The 27,185-nt window shown below is 43.0% G+C and overlaps 1 protein-coding gene across 3 annotated transcripts; it reads right to left on the reverse strand.

Annotated features, from left to right (window-relative positions):
* Window positions 1–63: 63 nt before the first annotated feature.
* gigyf1a (GRB10 interacting GYF protein 1a) lies at window positions 64–26,928 on the reverse strand. 3 transcript variants are annotated; one of them, XM_023948931.2, is made up of 26 exons: window positions 26,691–26,928; window positions 19,243–19,867; window positions 19,100–19,163; window positions 17,128–17,257; window positions 16,062–16,157; window positions 15,816–15,933; window positions 15,416–15,524; window positions 15,070–15,269; window positions 14,675–14,910; window positions 13,668–13,797; window positions 13,373–13,591; window positions 12,398–12,594; window positions 12,059–12,224; window positions 11,814–11,980; window positions 11,435–11,538; window positions 10,304–10,404; window positions 10,147–10,220; window positions 9,882–10,013; window positions 9,614–9,805; window positions 9,338–9,546; window positions 9,109–9,266; window positions 8,860–9,026; window positions 7,886–7,930; window positions 6,207–6,351; window positions 2,806–5,360; window positions 64–1,457 (listed from the first exon to the last, which is right to left on the reverse strand). In XM_023948931.2, the coding sequence occupies exons 3-25, from the start codon at window positions 19,132–19,134 to the stop codon at window positions 5,293–5,295; spliced, it is 3,198 nt and encodes a 1,065-aa protein (XP_023804699.1). In that variant the 5' UTR covers window positions 19,135–19,163; window positions 19,243–19,867; window positions 26,691–26,928; the 3' UTR covers window positions 64–1,457; window positions 2,806–5,292. The 3 variants fall into 3 exon arrangements, with proteins under 3 accessions (XP_023804699.1, XP_023804697.1, XP_023804698.1); XM_023948929.2 differs by having other exon boundaries at window positions 11,757–11,980; XM_023948930.2 differs by lacking the exon at window positions 26,691–26,928 and adding an exon at window positions 26,075–26,264 and having other exon boundaries at window positions 11,757–11,980.
* Window positions 26,929–27,185: the final 257 nt, after the last annotated feature.

Here is a 27,185-nt window from a genome sequence, read left to right on the forward strand (position 1 = left end):
AGTTCCGTCGAGTTGTCTGAAAGTGTTGCGTTTACTGAGCGTCGAGGCCCGACAAACAAGACGTTTCCACAGCTAAATACTATTTATTTAGTATTTGTTTTGTTCTTCAAACAAACAGGAGCAGAACTATTTACAAATCTTTCAGTTGTTCTCGGAAACAATTTTAATTATTTCTTGTTTATATTAAAATACTTAAGCAGAGGAGCTGAGCTGACTGGGGCGCAGTCACTCGCTGAAGTTCGTTTAACCGAGGAGGTTGCGAACGCCACAAGCTGACTTCATCTGACTTCAAAAGTTTCCAGTACAGTAAAAGCGACGTACAGCCCAGAAAACAAACATTTTTGCCTAATCACAAATGGATTTTGAGTGGAATTTCATTATTTAAACGTTAGACCATTAGCAACTGGAAACTAAACAAAATTGAGGATTTAGAATTATTTACAGGAACATTATTTTTATTTAAAATCTGCATATTTCTTTATCAAAACTCAATTTGTTGACTAAAAACCTTACAATCAGATTCATAAGTGAGAAAGCCGGACTGGTTTCTTGTGCATAATCTTTTTCTTTTGGGGGGGGGCATGCCACCCCCGGTCAGCTCAGCTCCACACGCGACAGACGTCAGCCCTTTTTGAGCCTTCAGCGAAACCCCAACAAATTCACCCTTTAATTAAAAAAAAAAGAAAAGAAAAGCCAACCACCAGCAGAGTTTAGATCAAAAACATTTGCAGCTCTAGTCTGTACTAGTAAAGTTGATCAAATGCACATGTAGTTAGATGACAATCCTCTTTTTTTTTCTCTTTTTTTTTGTAGCTCGAGTATAGTTTCCAACTTAAACTTAGCATTGAGAGAAAACTTCAGTTAGTCATTCGGGACTCAACTATACAATTTAAGGCATGTTGAACAGAGTAATAAAACAAAAAACCCACTGAAGGAAAAAAAAAAAAAAACATCCATTATTTACAGAGCTCAGCGTTTATAGTGACGAGCGTCGCCGTCTGGGTGATTTCCCCGTTACAACCGAGCCTCCTCCCATGTGACTTCTGCTGAACGTGTGCACGTAGTGTGAACCTTTGGGTTGGTGTGTGGGTTGATGCCCCCCCCCCCCCCCCCCTCTCTCTTTTTGTACAAAATCTTTCAGTTCGTCCGGCTCCACGGCTGCAGGAGTTCCTCCAGTGTCCCCCCTCCCAACGAAGACAGAACACCTTAGTAGTTCCACACTGAGGTGCATCACAATCTTCTTCTTTTTTTTTCCTCCAATGGAGGCTGGAGAGAGTTCGGCCGAATCCTGAACTCTTCCGCAGATGGAATGATAAACCTGGAGACTCCAGCGGATGGTGCCGGCGACCCGTCCAGTTACAGGTCTGGAGGTTTGAGTCCGAAAGGCCCGGTTCTCTGACCGCCGCGTGGGCCGGCTGCAATATCGATAATCCCCTACAGGGGGCAGCAAAGGCCTCCTGGAGGGAACAAAAAAAAAAAAAAGGAAGAAGTCAAGAGATAATCCAGCAGTAATGAAGCACCAAACAGTTTGCATCAAACCGTCGGCTGGACTGGACCGAGTGATGTCATCTAGAGAAAGATGGTTCACTTCCTGTTGCAGCCGAATTCAGTCGCAATTTTAATTCGTTATATAGATACCACCATGTTGGAGCGGGACATCGTCAATAAGCAGTGATTGGTCTGAGTCATCGTTCCTATGGCAACCGCTTTCGCCAGTCAGGAGTGAGCTCATTAGAAGGCCACACCCCTTCCACTTGAAAGCAAGCTACACAAAATCTATCAAACCTTTTTAATCGAGTGGCAAGTTTATAAGTTGAAAAACTTTCACTGCCAGAAAAAATAATTACAAAAAAACATAAGGTTACCAAGAACTTGGTATCATTGCAAGAATGGTTGTTCTGACCAATAGGAGGACCTGCTTATTTTCTCTATTATCTCTATATTTGGGATTTGGGCTTCTTGGAACCAGTGGTCACTTCCTGTTTGGAATGCCAGGGGGAGGGGGGGGGTGTCACTCAGTCCAGTTATCATATACAGTCAATGGGATCAATTTAAGACTTTTTCAAATGGTTTTAACCCTCAGTAGTTGGTTGCAGTCGGTTGTTTTTTTTAAACTAATTTTAATGTATTTATTGACTGTTGCAGGATGTTTTTGGCTTCTGTAGAAACTTTATGCAGTTTTTTTTATGTGATCAACTATTATTATTAGCACTTTGACACCTCGGCTGTTAAGTACTTTAAAAAGATTTATTAATTCGGGTCACTTTGACCCAGAAGACAGCTAGAAGGCTAGAAAGTCTTTTAGAGAAGAATGTTTTTCATCTTCTTGAATGTAGAATATTAGAATTTTATTTTTATAGAGGTTTTATTCTTTTTTTTTCTTTTCCCCCAAACGGGTCAACCTGACCCAGAACACAACAGGAGGGTTGAAATTTGTTTTACAGGACAATTTGTTTCTAAAAAAGATAATATTTTTTGGGACAGAATTTCTTTGGAGGCATCAACTTAAACATGAACCAAAGACTTTCAAAATGGCTTTTAATGGTAAGTAGTTGGTGGAATCTTAATTTTTTTTATTTGTTTAAATCGTATTTGTCTTATTTTATAGTCTTTAAACATTTAAAGCTTTTATAAAACTAATTTTTGCTCAATTTTACAAACATTTTCCAGTGGAAAAATCCTTATTTTCTAATATATTTTTAAATGTGAAAGCGGGTCAATTTGACCCTTAACATAACAGGGGGGATTATAAAGTATTTTTCAAAAACAATGGTGTAAAGCGTGGAACTGAGAGCAGGATCTCACCATGCGGTCGTCCTCCACTCCTCCCATCGCCCCGCCCCTCCACCGTCAATCAAAGGCTCTGCTTGGTTTGTTCCGAGAGTCCGTACCGGAGCCACGGCCCACGTGGGTTTCCCTTCCGTGCTCCATGTTTTCTTTGCTTTTTTTTTTTTTTTTTCCAAAGATTACTGGCAAACCAAAAAAAAAAAAAGGAAACTCACAGCAAGTCCCCCTAAAACTATATCAAAAAGATTGGGTTTTTTTTGGTGAGGAACATTCACCCCGTATTGTCATGAATTCTTCTTCATCCATTCCAAATGTTTTTTTTTTCCATCTTTTTCTTTTCTACTCCGAGATACAAAAATATATACAGGAGGTGGGAGAATCTCCTTTCAGTTCGGGAATATCGTAGCGATCCTCCTGTTTGCGATGTGCTCCCGTCTCCCCAAAAAACAAAAATAAAAAGGTACCTCACAGCTTGAATGAACCAAAGTGCATAGGTGAGTTGGTGAGGGCAGGTGTGAGCGTGCTCAGTCGCCGTTCTGTGCGCTCGCACGGACTGTCAAGTCCAGAGCGTTGTGACGCCTGCCGCTTGTCCGTGGATGGAAAAAAAAAAAAAAAAAACCTTAAAAAAAAAAAAACCACACCGCTCAGTGTCCGTATGGCAGAAGCGCACTTGCAAACCCCACCCGTCTTGATGTGGGAACAAAAACAACCAAAAACTGCACCGACAGCTATCCATGTGGCTTGTAAACAACCAAAGCTCCAGTATGGAATAGAAAGAGTCTTTTACTTGAAGTTCTTCATCACTACAACCAGGATTGTAGAGGCAGTGTGTTCAATAGTTTCCATTCTGAGTTTTTTTTTTTTTCTTCTTCATCTTTGAAACTTTTTGTGTATATTTCCACTTTTGAAATCTTCCGAAGGAAAAAAAAAATCAGTTATCAGCATGGATTTCTTGTCTTTTTTTTCGGGTTTTTTTTTTTTTGGAATACATTCAACATTTTAAGAAAAACGAAAACAAAACAAAAAAAAGTACACACTTCACATGGCAAAAAAAAAATTAAGAAAAAAAAAATTTAAACACACGAAAAAATAGCAGCCCCAAGTGCTCATCATCTTAGTCCAAATACTTTTAAACTTTGTATATAATGTATATATTCATATATATTTCTCATCAATTAAAAAAAAAAAAAAAGTCGTCATTATCAAATTGCAACAACGAATAAGTAACACAATATGCTTCCGTTGTGTGCATTCGCACACCAGGATGCTGTAATTTCTCTTTTTTTTTTCCCCCCGTAGTCAGAAACTTTTCATTCACAAGGAAAAATAAAGAAACCTTCAAATGGACCCCCCCCCTTTGAACTGACACACAATGTGCTGAGCACACACACAAACACACACACACTCAGAAAGAGTTAATGTCTCGATGGCCATGCACGCGATCAGAGTTCTTAGGCACAAATGTGCATTCACACCAAAACACGTCTGCTGGATGAGTACCTGGAGTCTGTTTACGAGCAGGAAGTGACCCCGCCCCCAAGCGCGGGGTAAGGGGCGGGGCCTCGTCTCACCCGTTTAAAAAAAAAAGAAACACTACGAGTGGCGGTTACGATGAGAACAAGGCTAACATTTACAAAATGCCGTCCGTCTTTTCTTTTTTTTTTTTCTTTCTTTTTTTTTTTGAAAGAAGTGGAGAGAGAGAGAGAGAGAGAAAGGATGTTTGTGCAAAAGCCCCGCCCCCCTCTCTCGTTTCAGTCAGAACCGATCCCTGTTTGGAAAGGGAAACATACAAACAAACAAAAAACAAAATGGCCTCTTATGTCTTATACATCCTCATAAGCGGAAAAAAACAAAACATGTGCAGATGTTATTTTACTCACTCATTCACAAAAATACTTCTACAGCTAACCCCTTTTTTTTAATCTTTTTGTCGTTTTTTTTTTTAGGCAAGTGCAAATCTTCAAGTTTTTTTTTTTTAGAATCCATTTTTCAATAGCTTTAGTTTTATATAAATGTAAAAAAAAAAAAAAAAAAGCTCCAAAAAAGAGAAATATCAACAGTGTTTGTCTTTCGAGAAAAGGATTTGCTCTCTGGTTTTCAAACTAAAAGGTCCCCCTGACTGTGAACAAAACAAACAAACCCCCACCGTTTTTTTGCTCTCCGCCCGTGGCCCCGCCCACCTCCACCCGACCCACGCAAAACTGTTCAAATCCCATCTCAGTAAAGTGCATTTAGTTCAGTATAAGGTGCTTAAAACGTTTTTTTTTTGAGTGCCGGAGGTATCCGCCCGTCGCCCCTCTCCCCTGCTATAGTGATCAACGGGGTGCAGCAGGGAGCCCCCTTTTCCTCCACCCGTAGGGTAGGGAGGGGCCCCCCTCCCCCCTCGTGCTCACCCCCCTCCCTCCCACCCACCCCCACCCCCAGCAGTGCACATTCGTTATCAGGTTTGTCTGATTAAAAGACAGAAAAGGCCTCAGGTAGCTATTGCTGCTGCGCTGCTTCACATCAGTAATCCTCCACCATCTCCATCTCGTTCAGGCTCAGACACTCACTCGTGTTGGGGAATGAGTACCCTGTGGAGGGGGGGGGACGAGAGGGAGGGAGGGGGGAGCAAAACGAGAGGGTGAGTGAAACAAAGAAAGATTCAGTTTGAAAGTACACACTGTGAACTTCCACCTCTTGTGTCATCTTGTGTCCAGATGACCCCACTCCCACCCCCACAAGATGACACAAGTTCTCATATTCGGTCCAACGTTTTCAGCATCTCCCTCTTAACCCGGAACCGAACCATCGACTGTACGTGAGGACTGGACCGAGCGACAAAAGGAGGACAATTCAGCTTGGCTCCCGAGTCGGTCTGAGCCAACGTTTCCATAGCAACCGTCAGGACTTAGCTTATAAGGAAGAACACGCCCCCACCACTTGAAGGTCAACTGTGTTGAAGGTTGGAGCCAGCAGGCTCCACCTACTTTTATTTTATATACTTGAACAACAGAAAAGACAACTTTTGTAACTAAAAAGGCGTCAAAAAAGGCGTCTTGTATGGAAACTGGTTTGTATGGAAACTGGTTTTCTAAATATGATTATAACGTTAGTCCAAATCCATGGTAACAGTGATCACATAATGCATTATTATTATGGTCTGCGGGAAGGCTGCTGCAATAGATCCATATGCAAAGTAAAAGACTTCTGGTTTTGTCTTTTTACTGCAGACTTATGTTGTTTGAAGTCTTCCGTTTCCTCGCTGTGTAAACAAACTTTCCGAATACGTTTGCTAGTTTTTGCTAGAACTACTGCAAGTTTTTTTCTTTTTTGGGGAGCTCAGATTTAAAACGAGTCCATTTGCCTTAACGTCCAAAAATTGAACATGAAATCCAACATTTCCCTCAGGAAAGGAGGCGTCCGGTCCGCTCACATACCTAAGATGCTGGGGTCAGAGTGCAGCATCATGGGCGGCTTCTTCTTCATCTTTCCTCCCTGGTTGTCATAGAGACCAGCCTTCCCCATGTGGTTGGCCTGGAACATGGACTGCAGGGTGCTCGGGTTCATACCTCGCATCGAGTCCTACGGGGCAGAACACGCCGTCAGGGCAAGAAACAGTCTCGACAACATTTCATGGGCCGGTCTGAACTGGATTTTCTGTTTTGTTTCTGAAAATTTAGTTTAAAAAAATAAATACATATAAATAAAACGTTTGTACCCGTTTTTGTTTTTTTGACGAGGAATTAGTGAAGGAAGATTGGTGATTTGTAGAAGTAGTTTCTAATTTGCAAATACTTCAACATTTTTTAGATTAAATTCGTTTCTCACATGGAGAACTCAACCGTCCTTCAGAGCCAAAAGATTCTTCATATTTTGTTTTTGCATTGTTCCTGATTTATTGTGTATTTGTTGTCGTCACAGGAACATTTTCTGTTTTTAGGTTTCTTAACAGCTTCCTGCCTCGTTCACCATTAATCTCCCTTCTAGGGTTGTGCCGATGGACGATGGTGATGGGTGACTGACATCCCGATGGAGAGACACCATCGTGATGCCACGCCCCCGCCACGTTGCGAGTCGACACCATAATCCGCAGTTACATGTGCAAAATATCTTGATGGGATCAATGGTCGGATTAGAATCCAAACGTGTACATGGTTCCAGAAAAATGTTTTCAGAATATAACAAATGTTCACATGGGTCACACTTTCGGTCGGAATAAATCATTCGCACATGCGCAGTAGGGTTTGAAAAACCGGAAGCGGATATAATTTCCGCCGAGCGGCTATTTTTTTTTCAAACTTTATTGAATGTAACAATTCAATACAAAACAATGTTGCCGAGCTGCTATATATATTGACATGTCAGTGGCTGCGGGACGGATCGCAGTCTTAAATCTCCCACACATAGCGCTCATGTAACAAAGCACCCCCCCATCAAACACAAAGCTGTAAGTCCGCGCTCCGCCGGTCCACTTCACTAGTGAAGTGCGGGAGCGGACCACTTCTTGTCTATTTTGTTTGTTACTTTTTTTGTTAAAGTCACTTCCCTCAGTTTATATTGGATCATCGCGGATGAGTCATTAGTTGGGGAATAAAATAAAGTAATAAAGTAAAATAACGAATAGCAATTATGACAACGACAAATTTAACACACACACCCCCCCCACGATATCATCGTCCATCCCGATGGTTGACAGCAAACATCGTCAACGGCCAATTTAGGGGACATCGCCCGACCCTACTCCCTTCCACACGTTTCCTCAGATCACAAACATCTTCAGCAGGTCGGCAACTTTTTTTGGTCGAAACACACGGATTTTGCAGCTGAGCGCCTCTTGTGACCGACTTTTAAGGTGTGACAGATAAATAAAGCAAAATAAAACCAAAAAAAGAAAAAAACTATCCAAATACATTTTGTTTGCTTCTTAGCTTTGGGGTTTTAGATTTAGCGGTCTGGGCAACAGCTTCAAGTCACGTGTCGCGTCAAAACAGATGGATCGGGTGAAGAGAATCCGGTGGTTTTTCAAAATAAAACGTTCTTCAGTTTTAAAAAAAGAAACAAATAATCAAAGTACCGGTACCGGCCCGCGGACCACTGAACGTGTGTGGGAGTTCACCTGCAGAGGGAAGTTCATGTTCAGTCCTCCCACGTCCTTCGACAACTGGAAACCAAAGAGAAGAAAAGGAGCCGTTTAACACATTTTCTACATTATTTGCACTTTATTCTCCGTTTCTGAAAAGAAAAAAAAAGAGTTAAAAACCAGAATAAAGGCATTAAACTGTGAGCAAAAAACTGAAATAGTCGAGCTTTTTGAGAGAAAAATGTATCTTTAGACATGTTTCAACACATTTGTAAATTATGGGTTGAACTTTTCTCTGAAAATGTTACGACTTTAGTCGAATAAAATTGACTTTTTCATCATTTTACCACTTTCTTATAATTTTGACTTTAGTGTAATATTTTGACCAATTTTTCATGAATTTGCTGTTTGTCTCAGAATTTTTTACTGTTAAATTTGGACTTTTTTCAGAATTTCCCAATTCTTTTCAGATTTTATGACTGTTTTAAACAAAATTTTAATTTTTGATGATAATCTTACAACTATTGTAAATCTTGACCCATTTTCACTTTTTCTTTTGAATTTACAACTTTTACATCATTTCATGGCTATTCTCGCAAAAATTTTATTTATTTATATATATATATATATATATATATATATAAATAAAATTTTTAATTTTAATTTCTCTTTAATTTTACGACATTATTCTCAGAGTTTTACAACTATTCTTGTAAACATTAGACATTTTTAGTAGAATTTTTATGACTATTTTCATAATTTTATGACTTTTCCCTCATAATTTTCTGTTATTTAATGACTCTTCTTGTTAAATTTGGACTTTTTCATAATTTTTTTTTTTTAAATTTAACGAATTTATTCTCATAAAGTTTTGATTCATAATTTTTCCTGCTTTAATTTTAAGATTTTTCTAAAATATTCATCTGTGTATTCTTCTGATCTGCTTTCAGGAGGGCCGTGGCGTGTTCTCTGGACGCCCGGTCGTGTCTTGTGGCGGCGCCGACACCGACCTGCTGCTGCTGCTGCCTCTGTTGGTTGGCTTTCTGTTTGGCACGGCGCTCCAGAAACTGTTTGGCAAACTCTTTGGCTTCCACGGTGTCCCCAAGGTAAGACCGGATGAAATCCAGCACTGCATAGGGAGACTCCACCTCTTTCAGGTACGCCACGATGGTGGCGACTGTGCAAAGACACAGCAGAGGGCTGATTAGCCATGGGAAGACGGAGGGGGGTCACTTCCGGGCGGAAGCTGAGCGGCCTACCGTCCAGGGAGCAGGAGGAGTTGTTGGCGGAGCTGTTGAGAGCGTGCAGCATCTGCTCACACCAGGTGGTGAAGCCGTCCTGAGGCTTCATGCCCTGCAGCAGCTTCAGCAGCTTCTCCTCCTCCTCCGTCCTCTTCCGGCGCATCATGTACTGCTCGCTGAAGGAGACGCCACAGGTTACAACACCAAGCGACGGGATTCGAACCCGCCATTCCGGCCCGCCACCTACTTCAGGGAGGGGCTGCTGCGGCTGTTCTTCAGGCCCAGGTTGTTGCTGTTTCCGCGCAGACTGGCCTGGTTCTTCAAGGCCTCGTCCCACAAGCCCATGCTGCTCGACGAGCCGCCGCTGCCGCTTTTGGACTCCAGCGCCCCCCACATGCCCACGCCGTCTGCCCACTGCCCCCCCATGGAGGAGCTCCCCATGGACAGGCCCGAGTGCTGCGGGCAGAAAGGGGCGTGAGCGTGCGAGCGGCCCGCGGCAGCGTTTTTTTTCTCCGAGACTCACCCGCTCTCGCTGCTGCTGAACGCGCTGCTGCTTCAGGAGCCGCTCCGCCTCCTGCTGCATCTCCAGCAGGGCCAGCGCCGACGGCTTCCCGGGCTTCGACAGGCCGGACGAGCCCCCGCTCCAGTTGGAGCTTCCCGCCCCCGTCTGCTGGGGCGCCTGCTGCAGCAGCTTCATGATCAGCTCCTGCTGCCGCTGGACAGAGGAAACGCGCGTCAAACGGACCGCCTACTGGACACACAGATCAATAAACTCCCCAGCTTCGTCTCACCTTGCGCCGGAAGAGCTCCTCTTCCTCCCTTCGTTTCTGCTCCTCCTGTTGCCTCCTTTTCTCCTCCCTTCTCTTGCGCTGCTCCTCCTCCTCACGCTTTGCCCTGAGTTCGGCGTCTCGCCTCTCCTGGAGCTTGAAAGGAGCACATCAAATCAAAATCAAACGACCAGTGGGGTGAAATGTAGGCTCCCTTTGCCCCGTCTCCTGGAGGAGCAGGGAGCTGCAGTCACTCAAAGAAAAGTTTCTGCTGTTTCAGCTAAACTACCTTCTGAAGATGTTCCAGAGTTGGACCCTGAGTTGAAGAATTCATTGTTATGTCCCAAAGACTGGCTTCACCGCCTGCAAGACCAAGATCAGGGAGAAAAAGGCTCTTTAGCTTGAATTGAACCTCTGAAGACGAAGCGACGGCAGGCAAAACCGACCTGACGGCTGTGAAGCTGAGGTATGCATGTCCCACATGGACCCTGTATCTGGCACAGACATCGACCTGTTCATCGAAGGCATCAAACCCTGCTCACTGCACCTGGACAACACAAAAAGTTAAAAAAAGTCTACTCTTAACACCAAACTAGTTTACATGTAAAAACCTCCAATTATCAGGCTTTCAACATAAAAGTCAGACTTAATCTGATGAGGTTTCAGATTAGCAGCCCCTTTTAATCCAACAATTAGCACAGGGCTGTAAACGAGTATCCGAACATTTGCAATCGGTTCCTAAATAATTAAGTGCAAATATTTGTGACCTCTGAGATCGCAGATTTGCGTTTTTTTTGGCAATTTTCATTTAAAGTTAGAACTGCAACGAGTATCCTAATAATCCAGTGTACATGATCTCTTCTGTAAAAATAGAGTATAAATATTTTTGACGTCCAAGAGCGCAGATTTACGATTTTTTTAGGCATAGTAGAGTTTTGTCAGGACAGTAACGAGTATCCTAATAATCCAGTTTACGTGATCTATTTAAAAAAAATGGAGTTTGAATATTTGTGACGTCCCTGATTGTAGATTTGCGATTTTTTTAAATATAGTAGTGTGCAGTCAAAGTGAGGACTGTAACAGGTATCCATATACTCGACAATTTGCAATCGGTTCTGGAAAAGTCGAGTACAGATATTTGCTCCATCTGAGATCGCATATTCACGATCTTTATAAATATAGTAGTGTAGTAAAAGTTAGGATTGCAACGGCTATCCTAATAATCTGATATTTGTCATCTGCCCCCACCAATAAAAGGGGGGTATTGCAAATCTATATAAATGTAGTATAGTACAAGCTAGGGCTGTAAAGAGTATCCAAGTATTCTGATATTTGCGATTTGTTCCTGAAAAATCGTGTACGAATATTTTGTTTTCATCTTTTTGCGGGGTGTTGAATGAACCGGCATGAACGCCGGAGTTAACGCAGAACAAAGCAACGCTAGAGCTCTCGTCGTGGACCAGAGCTCTTCAAAATAAAAGTTTCTGAAATCAATTCGATGGCAGACTCTACAAAGGCGCTGGTGCGGGTTTTGTGATCTGGTTTTCTGTGTAAACAGGCCGGGGTGTCCCCCCCACCTGTTAATGAGCTGGAAAAGTTGCTGCTGTTGTTGGAGCTGCTGATAAATAGCTGCTGCTGCTATCTCCTGTTGCTTCTTCAGGCGCTCCTGGTCCAGGTTGCCCTAAAATTTGGGGGACAAACATCCAAAAATTAACATTTTGTAACCAAGCATTCTGCAGAATTTGCACAAAAACCAGCATGTTTTAGCATTTTAAAAAGGCATTTATAGTTTTCTCAATAACAAATATTAGCTTTAAGACTTTTATTTTATTAAACAAACACCCCCTCCCCTCCCCCCTCCCCTCAGAAACCCTCCAGGTTGGCTGAGCTGTGACTCACAGTCCCGGCGGGCCCCCGGTTGGGCTGCGGGCGCTGCGTTGGTGGGAGCTGTCTCACCAGCAGGGGAGGCGGGGAGGGCCCGGGGGCGAAGGGCACGCGGCCCCACATCTTTATGACGTCCCCCAAAGGCTGAAAGCCCTCGTCGCAGCCCCGCTTCACCAGCAGGCTCATGGTGAAGTAGCCGGCCTGGAACCACTCGCACATCTCCACCGTGGTGAAGGGACCTGGTTTGGAGGTGGGGGCGTTAGCTGCGGCGCGGTGCAGGCGTGCGTGTGAGCATGTGTGCTAATGATTGAGCGTACCCTGGATTTCCCCCTGCGGGTCTTTGTAGAACCACTTCATGGCCGCCTCGTGACTCAGCGGAAGAGCGGCCGCCGTGTTCCTGCTCTCCTGCTGCTGCAGCGCCTGGGTGAAGCATTCCTCCTCCAAAGAGGTGTCCTGCAGCGACGCCACCATCTTCTCCGCCTCCTACGCAAACGTAGCGCACAGCAACACAATCATCGGGAAGTTTTGCTTTGAAAACAAACCACTTTCATCGCATCGGTTTCGACCAAAAAAACCCCCGAAAAAGGTCAAAATTCTGAAGCTACAGAAGCGATGAGTCAGCACAAACAGCCGTTCCGCCGACTGCCAGTGTGTACCTGCTGCAGGTGTTTCATGCCGTCATCGTCCTCAGCGTCTCCTCCTGAAGGAGGAAGGAGAGGAGCAGCAGCAGCAGAGGAGGAGGAGGAGGAGGAGGAGGGAGCTGGAGGACGCAGACCAGAGGACGACGAGGAGGAGGAGGGCGAGGAGGAGCCAGGACTCAGCTGGGGCTTGGAGATCCCAATGGGAGCCAAGTCTGAAACGCAAGCGACACAAGATGACTTCTACTGCTAACCTGATGATGTAAGTGGACATAAAACCTCTCATCATCAAGCATTCCTGAGGTCTTAATGTTAAAACAACAACGATTTGCTATTTTTCTAAACACGGTAGTTCAAAGAATGTCTTTGCTTCCCGGCTTTATCGACTCGCTTCCTCCTGTTTCAATCTGATACAACAAATTAGCTGTCGGGTTTTAAAAGGGTTAAAGAGTAAACGCTAAAGAGCGGTCGAAAAACAAAACAAACGGTTGTTTTCAGTTCCCTAAGCCGTTAACACCAGACTGCAGTGGATGCAGTTTACTTTTCACAGACAGAACGGTGTCTCTGGAATTTGTTGTTGCTTCTTCATGAAGGGCAGCAACAACACTTAACAGTAAAAATGATTTTTTGATGATGATGTCATTCTAATGGATTCTAAAGCTTAGAAAAGCACATTTGCGCTGATATGCAACACTTTAGTATAGTGACATTATTAGTCCAGTGTGCACAAACTAAACTGTTGCATATCAGCGCAAAGCTACTTTCCTCCGCTTCTGTATTTGACGGAATGGCATAAAAAGTTAAACGGAGGTTGCACAGACCCACAGAAGCATCGTAAAGATTTAAAATGTAATGCAAAACGTTTTCCGGTTTAATTTCCAAAAGCCCTGAAACATCACGACACGTCTTCGATAGCTTACATTGTTTGCCGCTTCTACCAGGCTAAATAGCTAGTTTTTCAAAACAAAGGAGCAAAGAATGCTGGGAACTTACCCTCATGAGGTGTGCTGTTGCTCTTGATAGAGTGGCTGATGCTCAGCTGAGTGTTTTCCACCACCTGAGCCACCGGCTGAGGCTCCAGAGACGGAGGAGCGCAGTGAGTCGGGAGAGAGGAAGAGGAGGAGGAGGAGGAGACGGCAACCGGCTTTGCCTTGTCGTCCACCAAGGCGGATGAGACATCTTTACTCTCCGGGAGGGAAAACTGAGGAACCGCTGTGAGAGGAACCACAGTCTGAGATCAAACGTCTGCGTTTAAACATGCTGCCAACGATCGGAGAAGAATATTTACCTTTGTCTTTCTCTCCTTCTGTGTTGTTCTTCTCTGCCTCTGGCAAAATCTCCTCCTCTTCCTCCTCCTCCTCCTCTTCGATGCCCTTAAACTCAAACTCGTCCTCCAGGATTGTCTCCTTACCGCCTTTCTGTTGAGTAAACAAATCCACACAGGTGATTCTAAACGATGCTTCGCATAAAAAAACACCGAAGACGGAAGCCTTTACGCCACTGAAGACCTTCTTTTAATCAATTTGAAGCACGTTTCCGTTCAGCCAGGATTCTTTTTGTCAAAATCAAAAAACCCTCCGCCGTTTTCTAGGACCGTTTCTGTAGAACTGCAATGAAAATTCACAGCTGTGGGCAAGGACCAAGCCCACCCTCCTTCCCCTCTTCGTTGATGAGAGCTCTCTGTTTACAAGCTCTCCCGCCGACTTACACCTCCAAACTAAGCCTGCACAGTAAGTCGCAAATTTATCGCAAAATCAGCCATCAGCAATTGCGATAAATGGTTACCTTAAATGTTGACGTTACAATCGCAAGGCGGATTTACGCCATGGCCCCGGGTGAATTCTTGATTCCGATTGGCTGCTGGGTAGAGGTAAGATCGGGCCTAAAAAATCCGGGGGGTCAGGCTTAAGATTTTACCTCTACTGCTGGGTTTGTTTTAAAAAGTCATAATCTACGCTGATGATGCACGCCTGAAGAAGAAGTTCCGGTCACACATCTTAAATGTTCTAAATCAAGGCGCTGGCTTCTTTAAAACAAACTTTATCTGGACAAAAACAAGCATAGATCATCAGCATGTACAGAATGGAGCGGCTGCCCCGCCCAGCGTAATTTCTACGTCGCAACTACGATCATTTCCAAACCTCATTTTTTCGTCTGCTCCTGGTTCACAACAATTGCAATGAATAAATACTTAGAAATGCAAATTTCAGTTCAATTTTCTTCATCCATCATCAGAAGGAAACCACAAGAACCTGTTAAAAACGACGTTTTCACCGGAGCGCGCATCGTTAATACCTTAATGGACATAAAAGCCCCCGAGGAGTCAAAGGTGCCCATCTCTCCGTCCTCCTCCGCGTCCTCCGTACACCACTCGGGCAGACCGTCCCTGTCGTCCTCGAGTCCCTCGCTGCCCGCTCGCCGGCGCCCAGCAACGTGACCGTCGGAGTCCCGGAAGTCGAAGTCGAACTTCCTCCTGCGACCTTCACCCGGGCCGCTGTGGTCCCGCCAGCCTGCTGAGCGCGGACCGCCATCTGAGGAGGACATGGAACTCCCTCAGCTCAAAGATCGTTTACCCGGACTCAAACCTTTGGTAATTTACTGAATTTCTGTGAATATTCGTGCATTTCTGATCGTGGCGGTTTTTAGTAGCACAGAAACACGCATTAATGTCAGATATGGTCTGGTCGTACCGTCCCTGCGGGGCACGCCGTGCCTCCAGTTGGTGCCCGGCTCCCCCTCTTCTTCCTCCTGTTCTTCCCGGAGGGTGCGCCAGTTATCGCTGTCGGCTCTGGTGTAGTCCTTCCTCCCCGGAGCCCCGGGACCTCCAGCTTCCTCAAAGCCGGGACGCCCCGCCTCTCGTCGCAGAGGCTTCTCAAACCGAGCGTTCCCTCTGAGGAAAGAGCGGGAGGCGGGAGGCGGACAGGAAGTTAAACGTAGAAAACAGAAACACAAAGGACGAGTTTACGGAAAGACGGACTGAACGACAAAGGAGGACTGTGAGCGGCACAAGAAAGTCTGAGGGCGCCGTCGTCTTACCGGTCGTCCCAGCTTTGACTGCGGTGAATCTCACGGACGCCGCGACTGAAGCCCACCTCCGTTTCTTCAATACTTCTTTGGTAGAATCCACCTTCTCCACGACCTCGACCTGTCCGGAAACACGGACGGGGAGCTTTTATTTTCACATTTAGAGGGTTAAGGAGGTCACTTTCCTCAATTTGAGAAACTTTGGCTGAAAAGAAAAAAATTTGGAGCACAAAATGTTGCAGAACCCTGATTTAGATGGAAAAAAAGACAGTTTTTTGAATCCCTAGACTGACTTTCAAAAGAATAAAAGCATGTTTTTGTTGTTGTTTTTTTTCTAAGAAACCCAATGACCTTTCAGATTAAAAGCCTCGGTTGTTGTATTTGATTATTTTCTGGCAGGTTTCTCTTTTACCTCGTCCGCCCCGTGTGGCCCCTCGTCCACGGGCCACTCCAGCGGGGGAGGCCCCTCCCACACCTTTTCCCATGAGCCTCAGCACCGCCACACTGTTCACAGACATGGAGAAGTTCCTCTGCACAGAGCGGAGGAAGGAATGTGAGAAATGCGAGGAAACATCCAGCGGGGCAGCTTTCTGCAGAACCGAGCGGCTGTTTACTGCAAACGAAAGGCAGTAAAAAAAAAAAAAAAAGTGATGCCAACCTGCTCTTCCTCCGTGAGAGGCACCAGTGCCAGCGGCTGCATGGGGTCATTCTGCAGAATAGCAGCAAACTCCTTATCCTGCATGTCCTCTGGGACCTGAGAAAACCAGGAGCTGCGGTTAACCTTTCAAGTTAAAAGCCTCTAAAAGAAACAACCACAAAAAAAATTTTTTTTTTAAACAGTTATCATGATCTTTGTGTTTCAGCCATACGGTTGGGCGATGCCCCTTAAGTTGGGAGTTGACGACTTTTGCAGAATTTAATTTTATTACTACTATTTTATTATATAATTATTATTCGTTATTTACTTTTATTACTCCACTTATTTTATTTCCCAAATGATGACTCATCCAGTATAAACGGCACAACCCTAGTATCCGCTAGTTCTTTTTTTTTTTCTATTGTAGAGTTATTTCCAGCGGTGTTTCACGTTATGATTATGCAGCTTTTAACTGAGTCGGTAGCTCAGTTAGAAATTTACTTTTGGGCAGAAAAAGTGTCTTAATAGTTCATCTCCATTTGCACAAACGTCAATTATTTAACTTCCGTATTGAAGCCCCTTAAAAAAAGCCAAGGGGCAGTACACCAAGCAGCCACTGGGGGCTTGTTGAAAAAAAAAAAAAAAACTAGAAATTTCATGTGATGTAATTTAATTTTATTGTTATCGGTTTTGTTTTGAAATTGCTGCCTCTTGGCCACGACTCTTACTCTGAAAGGGACCTTCCTGGTTAAATAAAGGTTGAATGAAATAAACGAAAAAAATATCTTATTTTTGACCCCCACACACCTATCTCATATACATACACATATATCACAGCTGTCCTTTCCTGCTAAGATGGAGACGACAATCGTCTAAAAATAACAATAAACAGTCATGCATCCAAACGTTCTTTTCATCTTTATCTCCACCAAGTCCTAACAGGAGATTTTTTTGTTGTAGCTAGTCGTTTGTTATAACAAGTTGAAGGTTCTCGTTTATCCAGGAATCGTCGTTTAAATCCACGACGCAGCTTCAAGAAACCAAAGGAAAAGGGCCGAAATAATTGGGGTTTTGTTTCTCGGCTCACCTTGTCGTCTTTGACATAAAGTGCTAACATCTCCTCTCGGCCGTAGCGGTACTCGGCCAGCTTGTACTTTGGCATGGCGGGGGAAGGGGGGGGAGACGTCACACTCCCCCCACTGGACAGTGCACGGAGCCTGGGAGAGGAAAGCAGGACATTTAGAGCAAGCATCGGGTTTTCTTGGAGGCTATCCTGAAAGTGCATATCGGGTTACCTACGACATTTTAACAAAAAAAAACAATAAAAAAACAGAATCCAGCTCAGAAACTGAAGGTTTGTCAGACTTTGATAGAGTCTCCAGCTTCTCAATGTCAAGATTTCATTTTAAAAAGTCGGTGCAGGTCGTGAAGCCCGACCGCCAACAATGGCTCCTTTCACGAAGCCGCACAAAGTGTGTCATTGATTCTCGGCCCCACATCAAAACCATATGCGGCCCAGAAACGCTTCTGTGCTTCCAACGTTGACGTTTGGCTCACGCGTCTACACAACTCCACATCTCTGTAAATCTGCTTCCACCAAACAGACGCTCGCTCCCTTCTTTCTGATGCCGGCGCTCGTAAACGCGCCCGCTCTGGCGTGCGCTCGCTCGCTCTGTGACAACAGAGACAGGAAAGCAGCTGCAGATGTGGAAAAAAAAAGAGGGAAATATTCGGCGAGGCTGGCGGACGACCAAGAATGCACAGAGCCGTCAGAGGCCAGCAGCTACCAGAGTGGAGCCAACGCCCCCGATAATGGCTGTGCAAACATCCACCGAAGAAAAAAAAAAGCAGAGGGAGACGATGCTGCAGCAACACCTTCCATTCTGAGTCTTTGAAAGAGGAAGTGCAAAAAGCGGCTTCAGTGAGGCGTTCAGCTTTACTGCGGCTGGCATTTAGACCGCTGCAGGGATTTGCTGGTCACATGGTTAGCTGCTTAGCTTGAAGCCAACCGCTGCATCTGACCGTTATGATGGCCTTAAACTGAGAAAACGGCTGCAGAACGTGGGTTCTGGATGCTCTTCAACATCTTTCAGGGAGCAACGGTTTCAAGAGCCCCCTCAGAAGGAGAAGGGGAGGAGCCAAAGGTCAAGTGGAACAGATGAACGTTCTAGCAGCGGGGAGCTGCGGACACAAATGGAAATTCTTCATTTCTCATTGATGATCCATTTCTAAGCAACTGGTACTTCCATGAATAAAATTAAAAAAAAGGGATGCCCCCCGTACATCACTGCCAAACCCGAGTCCCTGATTGGTCAAAGTTCAACCTGACTGTACTTCGTTCAAAGGCCACTCGTTTTGGATTTCATAGAATTACAAGTGGGAGTTTTGGGGATTTTGGCTTCTTGGAGCCAACGGGTACTTCCAGTTTGGAACGCCATGGGGGAGGGGCCACCCAGTCCGGTTCTCATATGGTCGACGATTTAAATCAAGGCTTCAAACTCAATTTTTTTGAGTCAACCTTAACCTCGAGCGCCATGAAAGGCGTCTGAATAAAATCTGGATTTATTACTATTTCCACGCTTACAGACATTGAGATAACATTTCTAATCACACAACCGTGAAATGTAGCCGCAAAAATCAAAACTGTTGTTGACAAAAAGATTTTACACAAATAAACATTTGGATAAAAAATTGGTGTAATCTACAAAAAGAGCAATTTGTCTCCTGTATTGATTTTTAATACATTTTCTTTTTTAAACCAAAGCCTCTGACAAACTTGTATTTGTGTTCCAATAATGCATTTAAGAGCGCCTGAAAACCTGTGTTGGTAACATATGAACTAATTTAAACCATAATCGCAGCAAAATGGCAACTCGTTTCACGCTGAACATTAGAATAAATGAACAGGAAGTGGTTTCACGTCACTCAGGGACGAGCAGTGAACTAATCATCAGTGAAAACCCGGAAAAAAATATTTAAAAAGAACGGAAGAAATGGGAATTCTGGGTCAGGTGAAGCAGACGTTGGTGACAACAGGAGAGAAAAAAGGGAGGGCTCACCATTCTGGGCCGAAGTTAAGAGTCTCAGCAGTCATATTCCTCCCGTCCAATGAGAACTGAGTATCTGTGGAAACAACGACACGGCGTTCAGCTTCTGCGTGGACGCTTCCTGCGTCAGGAGGGGCTGAAGTGACCCTTCTTACCCTGTCCAGATAATCGGAGCAGGCTGGACTGGGCTGGACCGGGCTAGAGCTGGCTGGCTTTAGTTAGGCTTAGGTGACTAGAAAGGCTGAGTGGTGCTTAAGCTGTGGTCACAGAGCTCCCCAAACACACCGATACAAAGAGAATAGCTGCCAGTTTCAGGTGCTTGAGGAATCCCAGGTTATCGGAACCTAACGCGGTTAAGGAAGGGCTCCCAGCTATGCTAGCTGTAGCCGAATGGAAGCTCCTTCTCACAGCCACAAAAAGAATTTAAAATAGAACAAAAGAAACAAAAACAAAACAAAAAATCTCTGGAAATCAACGATTGAAAAAAGGAAAAAAAAAAAACACCTAAAATACTCTTGAAATAATGATTTTGTTCTATTTGTCTTACAGCAGTGTCACATTAAAAATACAAACAGAAAAAGCGACGCTGGAACAAAACAAAAAACAAACAACAACAGCCGAGCGGCTGCTGAAACAGCTGCCAAAAGCAGACGCGACTCGCTCCTCCGCTCTGCCTCGTTCCCCCGCCCAAAGTCCTCCTCTCCCACTCCTGCTGATATGTAGATGGATGGAGAACCTCCAGGTAACTCCGTTCAGTCCGGTCCTCCTCCCTTTGCACCACTGCGGGAAAAAGGAAACCTTTTAGGAAGAAAGACACAACTTTTTAAAGTTCACTTTTAAAGACGCATTCCAATGAAAAGGGCGTTTAACCACATTCCTGTTGCATTTTTCTGATGACAGAGGACTCGTACTGTGTTTCCCACCCCTAAAGCCTTCCTTTAAAAACCACGGTGTATCTTATAATTCGGAGTGTCTTAAAAATGGATTAATTCTGGCTGTGTTTACCGATACTGAAAAAAGTTTGAGAGGGACAGGGCGTCCAAAGTGCGAGTTTGTTTTCTAACGTGTTGCAAACAAGGTTGGGTGTAATTGTGAGTCTGCTAACACGGCTAATGTGTAGTGGTGTCAATGTTTTTTGGGGTTTTTTTGTTTAACCATTACTAACAAGATCGGGAGTTAGCATAGTGACAGTAGAGTGTGTTTTAGCGACATCAGTCTGTTCTTTGCGTGCTACAAACAAGGTCGGGTGTTATTGTGAACACGCAAAGACGGCTAATGCGTTGTGGTGTCGAACTGATTTCTTTTTAACCATTACTAATAAAGTTGCGAGTTAGCAAAGTCATAGTGACGTTTGTTTTAGGGGTATCAGTCTGTTTTGTGTGTGCTACAAACAAGGTAGAGAGTTAGCATAGCCGCATTAACGTTTGTTTTAGCTATATCAGGTTGTGTCCTAATTCCTTCCCTACTCACTATACAGTGCGTTCACCATTTTGCAGTGCTGTCCTAATCTGCAATTCCAAAATCGAGTGCCCTAGAAATTTCCCAGAAGTCTCTGCGAAAAACCAGTGTGTATCGATGCTCACTAGATTGTCAAATACAGACCACAATGCATTGCGTCAGAACAAATTTTGCAAAAAAAAATTTTTTTGAATGTATTTTTTAGTAAACCATTAACATTTTTATCTGCACAAGACACTTAACTGATAAATGGTCGGCGCAAAAAAGCTCATATCAAATCCAGGACACTACATAGTCCAGCATTTTCTTGTTTTTTTATTAGTTAGGGCTTAGGGTTACAGGTATTATGAACGCGCTAACGTGTAGCGTGTTACAGACAAGTTTTAGAGTCACTGTGAATTCAGTTAGTCTGACGTATCTCTGACTCTTGTTGTTCAGTGCGCCTTACAATGACATAGGTAAAAAAAAAAACAAAAAAAAAAAAAATACCTTTTCACGGTGCGCCTTATAAACTGGTGCATTCTATAGTACGCAAAATACAGGGTTTAGCACGGGCAACAAAAGTAGCTAGCACCCGGCAAAAATTACCACTCGCCAATTACAAGCATTTTGTCCTGTTTAGCTAGTTAAAAGGCTAACGTTTGCGTTAAATTAGCCATACTTATTAGGCTTCCTTTACGTGATTTGAGATATGCAAGCGATGCAAGAACGTAACACCGCCCCCCCCCCCCCGCCCCATTGCATCCTTGTTTTCTCAACGTGTTTTAATTTGAGTTTACAATTAGAATACTTTATTGTTCTTACCATTTATGATTTATTTTTGCGCCATTTAATTTTTTTTTTTGTATAAAAAAGGTATTTTTATCATCTTCAGCAGGTAAGTTTCAGGTGACTGACGCTGTGCTAAAGAAACCATTCCCGATAAAAAATTAAACACCTCTTTGACGGTGTTACACATAAATGCACTCAAACAGCTGTGCTTCTTCAGGGGCTCCTCCTCAAAAGTTTGGAAGTTGTGTCGTAGATAAGCAGTCACAGCAAAACAGGTTGGGGGAAAAATCATAGATGTCAACAGCGACAAAGAAGTAGTGAAATAAATACTAAATCCTGCTTCTCTTCTGCTTTCAAAGAAACTGCTTGGAGAATGCTTATAAAGAGCGCAAATTTTTGACATTTTAATGGGGGAATTTCACCAGAGTCACCTCAGTCAACAGCTTGAACCTTCAAAGGACTGTAAACCAGCCTGTAAACAGAGAGCTCTCAGCTATGGGTGACAGGCAGAGGGGCAGGGTTGCTCGGCACCAACAATAATTTAGTAAAAACTCCTGCCGCTTTGCAGGAAACTATGTCCAAGAAAACAAAACGGGTTTTTGAGATTAAGTCGGCATAATTATAATTAAAAGACCACTGGGAACGCTATTTAAATAGATCTTAAGATGATCGAAGTGGCTCTTTAAACAAACTCCTTTGGCTTTGTTTTGGTTTAGGCGGTCAACCAAAGAGGACATTTAAGGGAATCTGAGGTTTTTACTGCAAACCGTCAAACTGAAAAGTCCCAGACGGATCAAATCAATGCGTTACAGCCCAGCGAGCAGACAGAACTTCACAGCGGTGTTCCTTTACTAAATACAAAAAAAACACCAAAATTTCTTGTGGATCTAAATGTGATGCTTCAGTGTTTTTGCAGCTCACAGGAGACTTTTTCCCTCCACGTAGGAAGCCTTTTTTTTGGTGCGGCTCTTAAAACAGCTGCTCCTTAAGTTGTGCAGATGCTTGGAGATACTTCCAGAAAGTGTCATGGAAACCAAAACATCCAGGCAACCAAATGAATCGCCGCTGCTGCTTACACAAGCTCGGTCCTCTTTGAGTAAAGCAATGGGTTTGTTTTAAACACCCAGGTCTTTCTCTCGAAAACAGCGGAGTTGTGGTGAATAGGGACGGGTTCTGTTTAGATTTTATCCGGAGAAGAACTGGTACTTTTGAAACAGTTACGTTGCTCGAACCGGTGCTTCACAACTAAATACCAGTGCAAATTAAAATAAAATAAAATAAAAACATTAAAGCAGCATCACAGGGTGAAGGAGAGCGTGAATGTGTCATGGATGCTAAATTTCCTTCTGACAGCGCTGCGTCTCCGTTTCGCACATGCTGAAGTAAACGCGCATTTCTCCGCTCATCGCCGTGACAACGGTCTTTTCTCGGAGCGTTGTGCACGCCACTGTTATCCATAAGGTAGCTGAATTGGAATTTTACACCATGTACAGCAAAACTTTTGCTTGGTTCAATGAAGCTCCACCCACTCACACCTATTCTTATATAACCCCATAGGTTGGAAACCAGTCCAAACTATCCTACTCTTGGCCTTTAAGGCCTCCTCTGAAGACTAAAGGATTCCTTTATTCAATGAAGTTTACAAGTGTGCCGTATTTGTCCCAACACGCCATCACCTTCAGACAGATTCATACAGTTTACATCATGTTGACTAAATAGGTGATTAACGTTACCATATACATTGGTACCGGTACCAGTTGGCACCAAGTTTCCGTACTAATCATTTTTAGTGAATACAGCTAAGTCAGGTTAGGGCACCGTGAAGATGGCGTTCCAACACCTCTAAATGTGGAAGCTGAAGCCCGAAGTAGACATTGAACTCCAATCATCAACCAATGAGCAACAAACAGGATGAGACTTTTAATCTAGTTTTTAAAAGCCTCCGGATTACCCTAAGTGGTCAGTACCTCCATTGTATTGTATTGCAATATATATATATATATATAATATATATATTATATATATATTATATATATATATATATAATATATATATTATATATATATATATATATATATATATATATATATATATATATAATTTCTCTTTACTTTTAAAAGGGATTTTACAAACTGAGTTAATATTGTTATTTTTTAACAAATGTCAAAACTCTTAATTCTATTTGTACTTCTAGGAAGTTTCTAGGAGGAGGTTTTCAGTATTTTTCAGTCCTTCGTTTATCGTAGGAGTTACATTCTAAAAATAACCTACCATAGACAAAACCCACAAATTGGTCAACTTTAAAAAACACAAATATAGATGTTTTAAGGCCATAAAACTCCTCGCTACACACGTATCCACTTTTGTCAGACAGACATGAACACTTTTCCCTCTTTTTTACGCTCTCACAGAGATTAGTGATCAATATTGCGATGACGATACAACTTGCGATACATAAACAAATAGCAAAACAACTAAATAAATCATTTCCATTTCGATGCTACAGTTTTATTTAAATAAGATTTATCATAAATTAAATTACACTCCAAATGACCCTGGTCTACATAGGAGGTCGGCATCTAACATCAAAGGGCCCCATCTGATTGGTCAATGATGTAAAAGAGTCCATCCGATTGGTCAAATGCAGAAAGGCATTGTTTGATGTGTTAAATACTTCAACCTGCCATAAGATTGTTTTAGCACATTTAAGGGAACCATTTATTGCAATTTTCGCCGACTTTCTTTTTTTGGATTCTAAAATATTTGCATATTTACAACAAATCACCTTTTTTTTTTAATGCTAGATGTAGTAGTTTAGTTTTATTTTTGTACTTTCCATTTTTGTTGCAGTTTGTGCGCCTGCTGCTTCTTCTTTTATGGCATCTAACTTTTATTGTTCCTTCCACCATCAAAGCATGCTACCATGAATCCACTAAAGGTAACTTGATTCTTGGGAGGGGGAGAAAATGTCTTACTTCACTATACATTTTATAAATATTGCGCATGTTTAATAATGAAGATATTGGCTGCAGAAAAGTTTGAGTCCCTTTTAAGTAAGACCATGCAGCTGTAAAGTTTACTTACATTCAACAGAACTGTAACTGTTTACAAACTTACAGTAACTTCATGGTTTATAGCAATAAAAGGTGAGGTTATCACAAAGCTTTATATTGTCAGGGTGATTTATTTAAAGATATGAGCTCAAAGTGCAAAAAAACTTTTTTTTTAAAGGAAGCAGCACAAAAATATTTTGTTTAGTGATTTTTTTCCTCCATCAGTTCTATCCCTTTTTCTTTTTGCATATACATGAATACAATTCATTCAGAGCCATTTTAACCCCCTAAAATGAGCGGCCAGAACAGCTCTAAAAACACTGAACAGAGGCTGTAAATGTGAAGTTCTGGCTCCACTGACACACTTAGATACCGCAAACCACAAATAGATGTTCATATGGTGGATATAAATACAGACTGGTACAAAAAGAGCAACAGGGGTAAATATAGTTTTTTAAAATACAGAAAAAATGATTTTTTTCTGTATTTTTTAACCCTAACCCTGATTGCAGAAGTCGTTTTGATTAGCTCAGAGATTGTGGTTAAGTGATGATGTAAAAGAACTCAAATATAGGAAGACGGACAGTTTCTCCAATGTTTTTGTTTAGTGGTCAGTGTTCATTTCTGCCAGAATCGACCACAAATTGACAAAAATTTACAATTGTTTTCTCGGAAGTTTTGCCTCAAGCCTTTCAATTGTTCTCAAAAGTGCAGTGTGAAAGTTAACCTTTTGTTTGGGTGAGTCAGCGCTCACATTTTAAATTGAAATTGATCTGTGAGTTTATCATACAACTAACTTATCAATCTCATTTACAGGAGGCCTATGGCCGTTCTGGCTGATGCTTCCACAACAACATTGCAGTCCGAGTGTGATATTAAAGCTGGGGGGGGTAATCAATTCAAAGTACATGGTAGAAATCTCTGAATAATCGCTTTCTCCAAGATTCAGCAAGCTGAGGCCATTATCGTGTCAGCTCTAAACTAAAGCAACATTTTTCCTGATGTTTTTGCAACCAGCAGTGCGTCATAAATAACATTGAGCAACACTGAATACATTTAGGAAGTAGATGAGGTTATGCCTTTAGAATAAAGATGTTCAGCTTGCTTCATTTAAGCAAAAAAAAAAAAAAAGGAAAAGTCAAACTTTTTTTTCTATAAACACACTCAGTAAATCGCAGTTTGCTTATGCCAGAAATTAATGCAAAAGATTTATATACATTTAGAAGAAAGACTGCTTACGCTCTACAGATTCATTCCAATACAAATTTACATGTTTTTTTTCTGACTAAAATAGCCAATCTAACCATAAAAACAGACATGTAACGCATACAAAAAGGCAGAATCTTACAATCAAGCACTGGAAGTAGTTTTAGCAACAATATTTTGCTTTTCCTGAACAGATTTCCAGAAGAATTAGAGGGTAAAGAGGGAAATGGATTCAATGTTTGACCAAGCTGAGATCAATTCAGGCTAAAAAGAGTACACCTAACTACAATCATGCAGTTATGAAGCACAGATGCATCCACATTTACGAAACATCTTCACAGTCTCTACTCAAAATGGTGCTGCGATGGTGTATAATCCTCAAAATACATTTTTAGTCAACTTCTAGGAAATGTTTGAGGAGGGACACGGCGGGTTATTTGCCATTTGAAGCTATAAAAACTGTATAAGAACGCATCTATTCTTTTACAAGCACACGTACCTGGTTGGGTACTGGTTTCGGTAGATACACAGACTAACTTTTAGCTGCCACACACTCGTTATAAAAAATGCTAAACTCGCGGTGGCTAACGTAAATACGGCTCGAGGAGCTTCTGTGAGCCGCCGTAAACTCAAAGTACACATTTCATCACTTATGGAACAACAAAATGCCCCAATTTAACACTTAGGAATCAAACACGCAAATGGTTTCGGGAAATTGACGTAATTCGGTTTTCAAAAGAGTGAAACTGGCTAACAGGCTAGCATACACGGCTGCTGGTTCAGGCCTCTGGCTCGTAAGTTCAAATAACAGCAGATATGATGGCGGAGGGGGAGGGGGGCGGAGTGTTGGGCTCGGACTCTCCCGGCCTGCTTCGCAAATCTGAGGACGACCACCTCCGCCCCGCTTCGCGCGCTCTAGCCACGCGCGTGCAAACTGAAAAAAAAAATCTCAACGAGCAAAGAAAACGAGACGCAAACGCAACATGATATCCGCCATTTCTGTCCGCGCGGTTGAAACATTCCAGCAGGGTTTTTTTTGAGGCTGCAGCGGTGGAGGTTAGCTAGCCTTAGCCTAGCTGGTTAGCACAAAAAAAGCTGCAACATGGCTGGCTTACCTTCTGTTTGTAGCTACCAGACTGCTCGTCTCGGCACGTCTACAGCTAAGATATCAGTATGCATTGGTCTCTTTAAACACTGTAAACGTATTCATCAGACAGAAAAACCGCTTTTAAGAAAGTCGTGCTCTGTGTCTTTATTTATTATTCTTTCCCCTTCGCCTCCAACGGTCGCTGCTGCTGCGTATCAGTTTGTGTCTGCTAGCTCCCAATCGCTGCTCCTCTTGTTGTTTGTGTTTCGGAAACATGGCCGCCCCTGCGGCACCACGTGACACGGACGTTGACAAGCCGCGAGCCAATGTCGTCGCAGAGCAAACACACCCCTGTTTAACAGCGCTGAACGACACGGGTGTGTGTGTGTGTGTGTGTGTGCGGTTGTTTTACAGTCTGTGGTCCGAACGGGAAGCGAACGGTTGGATTAAGTCGTGAAATAGAAGCGACACTGTAATATACGACGTGTACGGAGTCAAGTTTACACCACAGACACCATTGCGG

Source organism: Oryzias latipes, chromosome 18 (genome assembly GCF_053564925.1).
Source record: "Oryzias latipes strain Hd-rR chromosome 18, Olatipes_Hd-rR_3.1".
Classification (NCBI taxonomy): domain Eukaryota; kingdom Metazoa; phylum Chordata; class Actinopteri; order Beloniformes; family Adrianichthyidae; genus Oryzias; species Oryzias latipes.